Genomic DNA, 13,605 nt, shown 5'->3' with positions numbered 1-13,605 from the left:
TACTTAGCTTTAGAAAACGATAAGTCCTCAATCAAATGACGTGCAGTGTATTTATTAAGAGAAAAGAAAAACCATCTCTCAAGTGATTTACACAGAAAAGCCTCACTGTTGGCTGGCGTGAAAATTCTAACTACCAGAGTAATACACCTACGTCATACGTCTATAAGTATATGATGCTCACAATACCCTTATCCTGTCATAAATAACTTCTGCAAGGAAGAAGAACGAGAGTGAATATAGTTGAAAACTTCCCTCGAGAAATACAAAATAAAACGCTGTATCCTCGAGGTGAAAATGTAATATTTTTGTTTGTTTTATTTTTCTTATCGCCTGCACTGTGACTTGAATGTTTTGAATAAAGTGGAAGGAACTTTGTTTTGTTCTAAGAAATAATAAAAAATATAACTCACCTCATAGGATCCAGCTGTATCAAGTATATCCAACGTTAGGCTGACTCCAGCTATTGAAAAGTTCCCTTGATGCATCTCCTCGATTGTCCTTTTGTATTTCGTAGAGAATGTGTTGTAGAGAAACTGGTTGATGATGGAGGTTTTTCCTACTTTGGCCGAACCCATTACGACAATTTTGTGCCGGGCATTTGACGGGCTTACACTGTCGTCAACTGCATTATGTCGTCCAACTCTATACGAAAAGGTGAAAGGAAACAAAAGTGTACAATGAAAAATTACTGTATGATGATGGGCAAGGACAAGGGATGACCCTTGAGTGCCTGGATGATTATGACGTTGATGATGATGATGCTGATGATGATGATGATGATGATAATGATTATGATAGTTAAGACTATGGTTCCATTGAGCTTCCTTAGATCTATCTAGGTTTAGAGTGTTTTCTTTTTAAAATGTGGTTTTGGTGAGAACAAGAAAATCTGGGATATGGACCTAAAGGTCACAATTTAGTTTTGTTCTGTAAAATGTCAGAAGAGCTTATTAAGGAGCGTGAGATATTAGCAAGTTCTTTTGAGAGAAAACGAAACAAAAGCTGTGACTGGAGGGTTTTTCAAATTTATTTTTGAAAAATAGTTTTTTGTCGGAGTTGGTCTATCCACAATGCAATCGGCTTAAAACATCTCAGTTCTTAGCTTAAAGTCACATGTTGTAATAAACAACATTCCTGATGTTGTCGAATACTCTAAAGAAATAATGTATTTTCTTAATGCGTGCTTTTTGATGTGCCTTCATCAAATTAAATTGAATTCTGAGTTATGTGATGGTTTCAAAAAAATTTAAGAATGTCGATTTATTTCAAGGAGTATCGATGATGTAAGATTATTAACTTCCCATAGCAAGATTTTGAAATAGTTTCATTTTGTCGAACTTAAAGTTTTGAAACTTCTCAACGGTTCAAGTGATTTAGAATCCTAATCAAAGATTGCATTAAATTTAAAATTGAGTGATTGGTTTTTTCATGAGAGCAATTCGAAAATGAAATTTATGATTTATCCGAAAAATATTACAAACCAATAGCTTCATGGACATCAGTTAAATTTTATCAGATATTTTTTTAAAACTTGTGGTTTTCAATCTAACAATACGCTTCTTGCAATTGATCTATTTGACAGGTGCCATTTGGATTAAACCAGCCGCTGCGGCCACTTGCCCGAAATAGTTTTGGAACTTTTTGGCTTTTTAATAGTAAAGCTTTATTTTTGGCCATAATGTGATTTATTTCTTCTATATGTATACAAAAATACTCATTTTGATATAAACTTTATTTTCTTAGCCTTAAAAACTCCGTATTTAACATTTTTAAAGAGAAATACCTTAAAAAATTGATCTGATATAAAATTTGTAAGGTGAGATTCGAATTAAGGACAAGTTTATCCATTATTTAAGTATGTAAGTATTGCTTTGTTTGCGGAATACAAGGATAAGTGAAAGGGGCTTTCCAAGATGGAGTAAGTCACACTTAGGCCAGTTTAAGGATCTTTTGTGGGACCACATAAATATTGTGGCTTTCTTCTAAGCTCAATGACACCGTTTGAGCCAATTACGAAACGTGAAAGAATGATTATGTTGTTATGCTTAATACCGTTTAGATCTTTATAAGAGAATTCTTCTAGGGAATTCTTGCGCTTTTGAGCTACAGCAATGCATGTACGGAGGAGGTGAAGAACTATTTCTTCCTCTTTGTGCAATCGGCTTAGGGATAGCGAGCTTCTTGATTGCTTTAGATCAAGTGTAGGCTAGATGTTTTTTTTGTGAACTGACACTTTATAATGTTATTTCACCTGCTGTTTGACTTGGTAGAATGAGTTGTACTGTATCACTCCCGGTAAGTTTGTCTGCCTCGAGATTTCCTGAAATATTTGTATGGTCCGGCACCCAGCAAACATGAATGTTAAACTGTTATGCAATCTCCTTAAGAGATGATCGACAGTTATGGACTATTATAGAGTTTATAGAGATTTGAGAGCGGCTGACCATCTGAGAAAATACGAATATCAGATGTTTTCTTTAAGCCAAGACAAGATTTCTTTTATCGCTAAAAGTTCCGCCTCTAACACGCTAAAATGATTGGCGGAATGAAAGACTTAATTTCTTAATTTCATTCTTTCAGAGTAAACAACTTTACCAACCTGTAAGGGTGTCAGTTTCGGAAATTAGGACATGCGAAGAAATCCGCATAAGCAAGCTGAACGTTTTATTTTATTTATTTTGTAGCGGCTTATAGCTTTTTCTAAAGCAATCCACCAAACTTCCAGACCATAATTTTTTCAATAATTACCGAACACTTAAAGGGTATTTTATACCTTTAATATAGCAAAGACACAGTGTGCCCATTAGAAAAAAAGATAAGGGTTGGATTATAGGTGTCGGTGTACATGTATACTGATTTTGAATTACTGAACATTGCAACAATAGGGAAATATAGTGCTTGGCAAAGAATTCCACATTTGTGAGTCTGGAAATGAATTAGAAAACCTAAGAGTGCTATCGTCAGCTAAACAATGAATTGGATTAGAAGTAGCAGACAGGAGATCATTTATATAAATTTGGAAAAGGGTCGGAGACAAAACGGAGCCCTGAGACACGCCAAAAAAATTATTTTATGGGTTTCAGACTTCAATCTTTCCAAAACAACTTGTATTGAACGGTTCGAAAGAAAATTTCTAATCGAACGAAGAAGAAAATCGTCGATACCATACATTCAAATCGGTGTGATTACCGATGTGTATAACCAATGCGTTATTCGGAGTTATAAAGCCCATTTATTACCAACAGCTTTTTTGTAAGAAAAGAGAACAACATTATACTTTTTGACTCTTTCTTGTGTAATGTGTTTTCAATTTAGTTTTTTTTTTAAGACTTAAATACATACTTTTGACTAAACAATTTAAATGGGACTAATTAGTTTTTGTGGGGGTTAACACCCAGTCTACACCGATGAGCCTAAATAATTAGTTTGTCTAAGGCATTTTGTAAAAGTTATTTTAAAGTGCTAAGATGCTTTCCTGAAACCGCTGTTAGCAACGTCATCATTAGCATAGACATTCACTCTAAAAACCTCCGCATCCAGATCATTTGGATAAAATGTAAAATCAGGTCCTACAGAATAGGGGATAGAACACCACCTTGCGGTGTCCATCTTTTAACAACTTTTTTAGCAGAAGAGTTGCTCAGTTTTGAGCTAATTATTCTGCTAGCATTAAATTAATTAACTTCCCAAACGAACCCAATACGTTCAGAGATGTTAGTGCAGATGTGTCCACGTTGTTAAAAGCTTCTTTGATGTCAAGGAAAGCAACCATAGTAAACTCTCTATGATGGAGGAAGTTTTCGATGGTGCGTACTAGTGTGTGTAACAACGTTTCCACTGATTTTTCTAGAAGTCTTGTATCAATATTTGTCCTTAAATGGATATCATCAATTATGAAGGAATGATGATAGACATATAGATCGTTGATCTTAAGGGTTGACTTGTGATCCTGCTTTGCTTATAAAAATAACTTTTACTTTTCACCATATCGAGGGAATCGATAGCTGTTAAAAATACCAGAAATAGACAGCTGTTAAAAATTGCCTCAATGATTGGTGCAATTTTTATTTGGGTTGTCAATCGATTATGATGACCTACATAATGGCAAAGAGTTAGAGAACTTTTGTATTTAGTGTTATTGATTTGATTCAAACGCATTATGCAATCTTAAAACAGTTCACTACTTTCAATTTCAAATATTCAACTAATATTATGACAATTCAAATGACAGCTGAGTTCAACAGGTGTCAAATGCCAGCGTTACAAACTTGAAACCACGAAATAAATGAACTTATTCATTTGAATATTGATTTTTTAGTATTCAAAAACCTTTTTCACGAAAATTGTTAGCTAAAAGAAAGTATTTCGTAAAACGTTGAATCTTTTTAAAAAATATGTATTGATTAATTTTGAATCCCAATTTTTCAAAGTTTTGAGAACATAATTTAAAAGAATTATAAAATTTTAAAAAAGCATGAATGTTTTCCTTTATACAATATTCTAAGAAAAAATACTCGATTTTTTGGACCAGTCTAATATAAATGTAAAAATTTCTTGTAACAAAGAATTCAGGACTTCACAAAAGCTGATATAGATTTAATTTGTCTCAAAGTTCAAACAAAGAGCCAAGAAAAATCTCATCAAGAAAACAAGGGCACACGTTTCTAAAAGACTCTCATTCTTCATCGGAATTGGAATTTCATTCTCGGTGTAATCTCCCTCAAACCAAGTCCAAGGATCAAATGATTAAATACTTAAGTTAATAGTATTTCTTCTGACGTCCTTAAGCTGCATTCTTTTGAACTTATCTTTGTTTTGAACAAAAATAAAAGAAACACAGTATACTTTGTTTAGTTTAATCAACAGGTTAATTAGAAAAGTTAACATCCACATAAAATATAGACACTCCACGTACCTAATCTAAACAAGCTAAAACATATACTAGATCATTTCTATGTCATCAAAATAATTTAAGCCTCCAAAGATATAATAATCTACTTATTTCAATTTATCTCTCATGTATAAGATTACAATACCTCTCTACTCGTATATACGCTCGTATGTGATGTGAAGTCCTTTTATTTACGTTTTCTATATATTTACAAGGATGTTTTGTAGATATATGAATAATAGTGTTAATATCCTTATAACTTACTTATCTCGTTTTTGTTTATCTTCATTGTCGTCCTTGTTCATAAACGAAGGCTGTAGACTGAATCGTCTCCTTAAATGTCTTCCTTTCATATTTGTGTCCGGTTTTATGATGGACTTTATGTATAAATATGTTGTGTATGTGGAAACTCTCAAAGTTTCGTGAGGTTAGTTGATGAAATTTATATTATAATCCTTAAGATGAATGGACGTCCTTGAAAGTAATAGATATGTATGTTTGTTTGTTTGTTTTATATGGAAGTTATTTTGGGAGTTGTTGACGCACTTGATGAGGAATAGTTTTTGGTTTATTTTATTTTTTGATTATTTAAGCTTAGAAAAGTCCTTTAAGTTGTCTCTGAGGACAGATTTATTTAATGTGCAAATCTGTAAGGAAAAAAAAAAACAAAAAGAAACATAGTTAAGAAACACATTTGAATATTTATCACATTGAAAACTTTTATTTTGTATCAAATATGCTTAAATCCTATGCCAACATCTTCTCATTGCCAAATAAAGTCCTTTTTGCAAATTTAATTGGTTCAGTAGGGTAAGTATATATAAAGAGCCCCAAGCAATTTAGAGTGTTTTCATATACAACATAGAGTCATCGCCTTCGGATTGGGATTTAATTTTAATTTTTGTTTGTACCCAAATTTAACTTTCATTGTGACCTTCTCCTTTTATTCAAATTATTCTTTCCTGAATCCTGATTAAAATCAACAATCCATTTTTACTTCAAACAATATCATTGTTAGATACTTTTTTTTATAGTAAGGAAGGATCTTCTATTCCAATTAACAGAAAACATAGAAAATTAAGTTTAAAACAAAAAACACTAAACCCTAAGCCGGATTTGGATTTTACTCAAAAAATATAATTAATTAAAAAAAAATCAAAAGCCTTGAGGTAAAATTTCAGGATTTCAGGATAGACTGTACAATACATAACTAAGTCAAACAATATTTCGTTTCTTTCTTTAAATTATTACTAAATCACTGAAAAGCATAAAGGTTCTGTTGAAATAATTTAACTGAAGCAATATTTACCTTAACTGGGGTACAATTTAAGGATTTAGAGGATTTAATTTTGGGGAGATTTTTATCGACTTGTCAAACCATAATTTATTCAACATACACACAAATAAGGATATTTCTTGGAAATAAAGACTATTTGAGTAAATTAAAAAATAAGTTATGAGTAAAATAAATATTTGACAGATTTATTTCTCATAAATTGAGTTCAGTAACAAAATCAAGGTAAATCCTTTATAAGTAAAAACTAAAGAATTTTGGCCAAAATAATATTTGATACCCGAAAAATAGACAATGGCGAAGAGAAACCATTTTTTCAAAATTTGTCTTAAGGACTCAATGTTCGAAAGTAAAATTTAATTAATTTTTTTTTTGTTGACATAGCATCCATACTCGCCGTTAAGGGATAAAAAATAGAACCTTCAACACCCAAAGGAAAAGAATAGAACAATAAGGTCGGGGATTAGCCGTTTTGAATTTAGTTGCAAGTATTTTTTTGTTTTTTAATAATGATCTTTGTTTTGTTAGGATAATTAGTTTTTTCAGTTGCTTTAGATTTTTCAATTAAGGAGGATAGGAGAATGTACAATGTTGAGCTTCGTAGGTTATACAAAGACGGATGTGAATACTGCATGAAATAAGAAAAATTAAAAAAAAAAGGAAAATATGCTATCGTGGATGAATACTGATTTATTATAGTTCAGTGATTTCTTTGTGATTAAGGGAAGACGACTTTTTGTTTTTCTTTGTGTTAAATTTCGTGTTTTTTTTTGTTTATAAAAACACAATATTAAAATTTATAAAATATTTAAGCTGTGTTCTATTGATTTTTGTATTCTTCTTTTATAAGTGCATTTTTCCAAATAATTTGTTATTTATTAGGACTTCAATAGAACTAAATCCAAAGAACTATAAACTATATTAAAAGAGTGTGTCTTCAAATAGTAAACGCCTTTTGTGTTGCTAAAAAATCTTAATTTAATATAATTAGTTTCTAAAAATCGATAAATGTTCACATATTTTTAACTTCCTATTGTTATTGTAATCGTTCCAATTTTTCGAATTGAAAATGTTGACATTTGTCGAACCAGCAGAGATATTGACTTCAAATAAATGTTGTTATACAGATAATAAGGCGGAAAGATGCAGAAAGAGCAGCAGGTAGTTTAAAAAAAAGTTGAACATTTTGGTTAACCCTAAATATCTCACAAACCAATGACGGAAGAATCTTGAATTAAATTTTATATTATAAAATGTGACGTGATGTCAAACAAATATATTTTGGAAAAAGATGTAGTTAACGGTTTTTTTTTATAATTTAAAAAACTGAAACAAAATTTGTCAATTCGAATATTTTCCAAATAAAAAATGGTTTTATCTCGAAAACAATTTTATGCAACGAAAAAAATTTTTTTAATACATGAATCTGGTTAAATTTAAAAAAATCAAATCGACAACTTTTTAAATAAAAAATAAAAACCTAAGAAAAAGACGACTCAAAGTTGGTAAAAATTGATTTTTTACTCAAATATCTTTTAAAAAACTTGAAATTATGGGTTTCAACTTATTTTATTTTATAAGAAATATTGTTGTCAACATTCAGTAAAATTTTGAGAAATATCGAATCCATAGTTTTCTTACTAAAAAATAAAAACCTAAGAAAAACATTAATAAAAGTTGGTAAAGATTGATTTCGGCTCAAATATCTTTTTAAACATTTGAGATTACAGCTTTCAACTAAGTTTATCTTATGATAAATATTGGTTTTCAATATTTGGAAAAATTTTGTGAAAAATCGAATTGACAGTTTTTTTACAAAAAATAAAACATAAAAGAAAATTTTACAAAAGTTGGTAAAAATTGATTTTCGACTCTTTTCAAAAATTGAAGATTTTGGCTTCAAACTTATTTTATTTAACAGAAAATACAGTTTTCAACATTCAACAAATTTTTATTAAAATAAACAAAAAACAGGCGGCAAAATTGATAAAAATTAATGTTCGGTTCTTGAAATCTCCCCAATAAATGGAGATATTGACTTTAAAGTTATTTCATGCCGTGCTTAATTTTCTTAGAAAAATCCAATCTGTATTTGTTTAGATATAAAATCTTTTAAGAAATACTACTAAAATAAGAAAAAAATGATTTTCTACAAAGAATTTCGTTTACAAAAATAGATTTTGAAATCAAACAATTTCATCAAATATTGTTGACAATTTTTAATTTTTTAAGACATTTTTTTTTAACAAAACACGAAAACCTACTAAACTTTTAGTTCAGACAAATCGACAGACGGGATTAAATGTTATCAGTGTGGGCTGCATCAAAGCCTCATTTTATTTGTTTTTTAAACTTTTACAGTACAAAAAAAACAACGAAATTGTTTTCCAAAGTCATTTCTGCATCTTTTTATAAATCACAATTTTTTTGAAGGCAATATTCCTCCGCTTCTTAAGATATGGCTAACAGAAATAAGAACATATATTTGACATACATCTTACAAACAAACCTTTGATATAGACTATAAGGACCTGGAAACTTTAAAAAGGATTGCTTAAAAATCTATCAGTTTGTATAAAAAAGATTGTAAATTGACAAAAAAAAAGGTATTATAAAATAAAGGATTCTAGAGACCCCTGAACGTGATGTCAACATTTAAAATATGAACAATCTAACCAATTACAAAAACTTCTAACTTGAAATTCAAAACGATTTAAGTGTGTTTTTCATTTGACAGTTTTCGAAAGAACAAACTTTTCCAAAGAACGAAATTTTGCTGGTTTTCAGAGTTCTTTATAGAATTTCTGTTAAAAACGAAAATCATTTTAAAAAATCAACGAATACAAGTTCACATAAGAAGACATCCAATTCAAGACTTCCACAACATTTACTTAAATTTTGAAACGTATTTAGATCAACGTTACTATTTTTTAGAAGATGAAAATAATTTTGCTAAACTCGAATTCATAAACTTTGAAAATAGAATAAGTTTTGAAATGTTTGAAAATGCTGTTTGTTTATTCAACTTCAAGGACGAGGTTTCAATAGGTAGCTTGTATAAAGAACTTAACTTAATGAAATCGTCCTTGTACGGACTAGCTTACAACTCTAAGGATGCCATTTTGTAAAAATGACACTAACTCTTTAAGCAGTTTCTAAAGAACGAATCCCTGTACTGGACAGTACGACCGAACTTGGGCTCGATGGTATTATGATAAGCATTCCTAGAAGAGCGAGTATTACGGTTGAGCTGTTTAAGGGAAGGAATGCAATTGGCTATTTCTCTAGAGCACAAACAAATAACTGTAAGAAATGGTGAGACAAGAAACATTTCGACAATGTTTAAACGACGTAAATGATCTTATGATGGAAATATCACCAATTAATCTAAATGCTCTAAGTTCAACACTTTCCAAGATGCTGAAGTATGTTACAGGAGCACCAGCCCAGATATGAGAGTTATACTCAAGCTATACATATAAAGGTCTCCCCCAGATTAGATGGGGAGAAAAACTTCTTGCATCGCCTTAGAAAACCCATCTTGAAGTATTTTTGGCAACATCGCGTATGTGATCGTTCCACAAAAGGTGATTGGTGATACACATACCGAGAATATCGAGATGTTCAGTCTCCTCGATGCCAGTACCATCTATGGATAATGGCAATGGATATCTCGCTTAAACGATAAAAGACAGTTTGCGTTTTCCAAGCATTTAATTATACGCGGTTTCTTATTCCCCATTGTACAATGCTGTTTAGGTCGGAATTTAATGAGCTCATCATATTTTGTCGTTACAGTTCTACATCAGAAGAAGGAGAATGCGAATCTGAATAAAAAACTAAGACTACTATCATCAGCGAAACAATGTATTGGGCTAGAAGTTGCAGACAGGAGATCATTAATAACAATGAGAAAGAGTGTTGGACAAAGAACAGAGCCCTGGGGCGCACCAGCATTTATTGCGTGGTTTCTAGACTTGAATCCATCCAACACAACTTGTTTGAACGATTCGAAAGGTAATTACTAATCCAATGAACCGAAAGCACACATTTACGATAAGAGAGCCTGATGCCATACCTTATCAAGTCCTTTTGAAATATCAAGTGCAATAATCTTACTTTCTCGAAAGCGATGTAAAGATTTGCTTCACTGTTCGGTGAGATGAACCAAGGGATCACCAGTGCACCTATTACGCAGTGGTTTTGCCAGCGTTGAAGATTAAGAATTCCCCATGTTTTTTAATAGGAGAGTTTTGACACGAAATAAAACGCAATGGTCAGATGTGTCTAGAGGAGATAGAGCACTAACAGTGTACTCATCAGGGTCAGAGGTAAGAAACAAGTCAAGAGTGTTTTCTGCTCGACCTACCACGTCCGATATTCGAGTGGGCTCGCCGACCAGCTGATTTAGTTGGTTCAACTCAGCGAAGATCTCAGAACACACTCCATCGGATGTTGTCTGGCCCGAATTTTGAAGCAATGAAGAATTGTGTACATTAAAATCGTCCTCATCTACTTTGGTTTAACACATGAAAAAGAATTTTTGGCAGAAGTTAAGTCTTCACATAAATATGAATTGATAATTCAAATTATGATAGCAATTTAAAAATGTATCCGTATTTGTATTTTATATAAAAAATTTCAACACTTGCCGTTTCAAACTTAATTTTGACAGTGAATAAAATAAAGTAAACATTAAAGTAATCACTATTTACAAAAAAAAAGTATCAGTTGATTTTTTAAAGTTCTTTATAAATTCTATTCTATTTTGAAACGATTTTAAGATTTGTTTGAGAAAATTTTCTAAAAGTTATTTATAAAGATTTTTCTATTTTTTTAAAATTTACATTAAAAAAATATTTAAAAACAAATATCCTAACAAAATTTCAATATCAACTCAAACTTTTAACATAAATTGGAAATATTTTAAAAGGGAAACTTTTAAAGTTTACCTTAAAGACCGATAAAATATTTGTTTTAATTTAATCTTTGAAATATTACATTGTATATGCATGTTAAAAACACACATATGTATATATTCAAAGAAGGTATAAATATGACAAATGAGTCAACATCAGTTCCTTTTAAAAATCCCATTCCATCTTTCTGCGAGTAAGTTCTTTATTCATTATTCAATTTCTTACCAAGTTTTCCATAAGGTATATGACTTTTCATGAGAGTTTTCATATGAGATCTTAAGATGTCAGCACACGGAAAATCATGTTTATTTTTTTCTGATTTTTGTTGGTATTTTTAATAATGCGACTTTCTTGTTTCCAATCACGTGGGAGTAAGAAATCAGTATAAAAATGATATATACGCCATGGTGTACCTAAATAAATTTCACTTTTATGGGTTTTCATATGGCTGCGTAAAATTGTTTTCTCCAAAAAATATTCACCAACAATATGTTTTATTTTTTAACTTTTGAGCCTCTTTTTCACTCATGTTTCAATATAACATCGTGTGTTCATATATTTCATATAAAAATAATACCATATCCTTTATAGAATCTTGAAGTTGTACAAAAATGATGAAAATTTGGCTTTTGACGTTTCTTTTTTTATATTGTCTCTCAGGAAACACAATCATAACATCACAAGGAGTGATTCCTTTTATTTTTGGCTGTTTTGTGTATCGAATATTTTCAGGATGTAAGACATTTGTCACCACCAATCCAATTGAATCTTCTAAACTTTCACTTTCCTTCCCCATATGAGCTTTGATAGAATTTTCCATCAAGTAACGTACCTACATAAGTCATACACCTTAAATTTGTGTATAGTACTTTTATGCATACTTTAAGGATATTCTTTGGGAATAAATTACAGCGATTAAGGTTTTCCTGATTGGCAATTAACGTCATTTCGTGTTAGATCCTTTTTCGTGTTCGTTGAAAATAAGAGTCGAAAATATGTAGAAAAATACAAATGTGTTTTGATTGATGAGATGTAATCAAGAATTCAAAAGAAGAAACAGAACAGACAGAAACACATGAAGAATGTCCTTTTTCTTGTGCAAAAGTCCATTTTCGATGTGATGGTCGATGGGATAAGATGTTGTTCGTGTCTAAGTTTAGTATAATTTGACTAATGGCATTTTCTTTGGTGTCCCTTGGAATTGCTAAGTAGATTGCTATTTAAGTTTATCTTCAAAGAATTTAATAAAATTAAACCTAAGGGATTTATGTATTCTTTGTTGAAATAACAATTTTATTTTCAATAGAAAAAATGTAGTTTGTTAAATTAGCTTTGAATTAGGTGTTAAGTAGATTTGTTGATTGATTTGTCTTCATCCTGTCATGTGGTTGGAAATTATACACTGGCCTATTTAAGTTTATTTATCCGTTAGCATTAATGCAAAATATACATTAATTAATATTATTGTTTAATTATGTTTATGGTTAATTTTCTTTTTGTTGCTTCGTCATATTATATAACAATGAATAATTACGCACTAAATATTCTGTCATGTATCCATTTTATTTATTTTTCCGATGAATTCTATAAAATTACCTTTCGAACCTTTTGAAATTCAATTAAAGTCATACTATTTATTTCAAACAATAAATTATTTAATTGTTTCGAAATTAATTAATATTGTCGTCACGTCATGTCTTTGATTAATGTTGGTTTGTTTAGTGAGCTGCGTTAATACATACATATTTTAAGCAATGTTGCGATTTCAAAATATGTATGTAGATATTGAATATTCGATAATTTTATGTAACACATGTAACAAGGCTTAACCTATATTGTGTTTCATTAATTAAATTAAACAAAATACATTAATATCATTTTTATTTGTTGCATAAATGAGTAATGCGTCTAAGGATAGTGGATCAACATTTAAATGGATTTAGTGGTATGTTAAAGTCATGGTGGTCGCGTTTTATTGGTAAGTGACTACGCAGCATTACAATATTTAGCATAACAAAAAACAAATATTATTGAACAAAAATATGTCAGTACAAATATTTAAATGTAGACCATAGAATAATATAAATAAATATTACGGGTTTGTGTTTTTCATAGTTATTTTTTTGTATGGTTCGTTTGCAATAGACTTTAAAAATTTGTTGGTATTAAAATACAATAAAGAAATTAAATAAGAAAATAGATTTAAACAAAACGTTTTAATCACATTTTTATCATTCGTCCTTTCTACTAAAGTTTACTCTTTAGCTAAAAGATCAGAGTTTACGAATTTAATAAAATTTCAGGAATTTGCTTTTAAACATTATTTCTCCAGATTTAATAATTTATGTAGATTTTGAATTAAAATTTTATTTTTCTACGATTGAACTGCTTCATACCTTTATTATGTATCAAATGTTTCAAATACTTTACTTTTTCACATCAATAGGGGAGTGATCATGATCAAAGATGAAGTAAAATTAAAAGCGATTTGAATTTTGTCA

The 13,605-nt window shown here is 30.1% G+C and overlaps 1 protein-coding gene across 1 annotated transcript in view; it reads right to left on the bottom strand.

Annotated features, from left to right (window-relative positions):
* LOC129940907 (ras-related protein Rap-1b-like) overlaps positions 1–13,605 on the bottom strand; it is a 113,760-nt gene that overhangs the window by 49,297 nt on the left and 50,858 nt on the right. The window contains exons 2-3 of the mRNA XM_056049434.1: positions 5,156–5,538; positions 411–642 (exon numbers count right to left, since the gene is read on the bottom strand). Coding sequence (XP_055905409.1) covers positions 411–642; positions 5,156–5,244 — 321 coding nt within the window. The 5' untranslated portion in view covers positions 5,245–5,538. The remainder of the gene's footprint in view (positions 1–410; positions 643–5,155; positions 5,539–13,605) is intronic.

This window comes from Eupeodes corollae, chromosome 1 (genome assembly GCF_945859685.1).
Source record: "Eupeodes corollae chromosome 1, idEupCoro1.1, whole genome shotgun sequence".
Classification (NCBI taxonomy): domain Eukaryota; kingdom Metazoa; phylum Arthropoda; class Insecta; order Diptera; family Syrphidae; genus Eupeodes; species Eupeodes corollae.
Note: the sequence above shows the minus strand (reverse complement) of the source record. Positions and strands in the feature narration are given on the sequence as shown.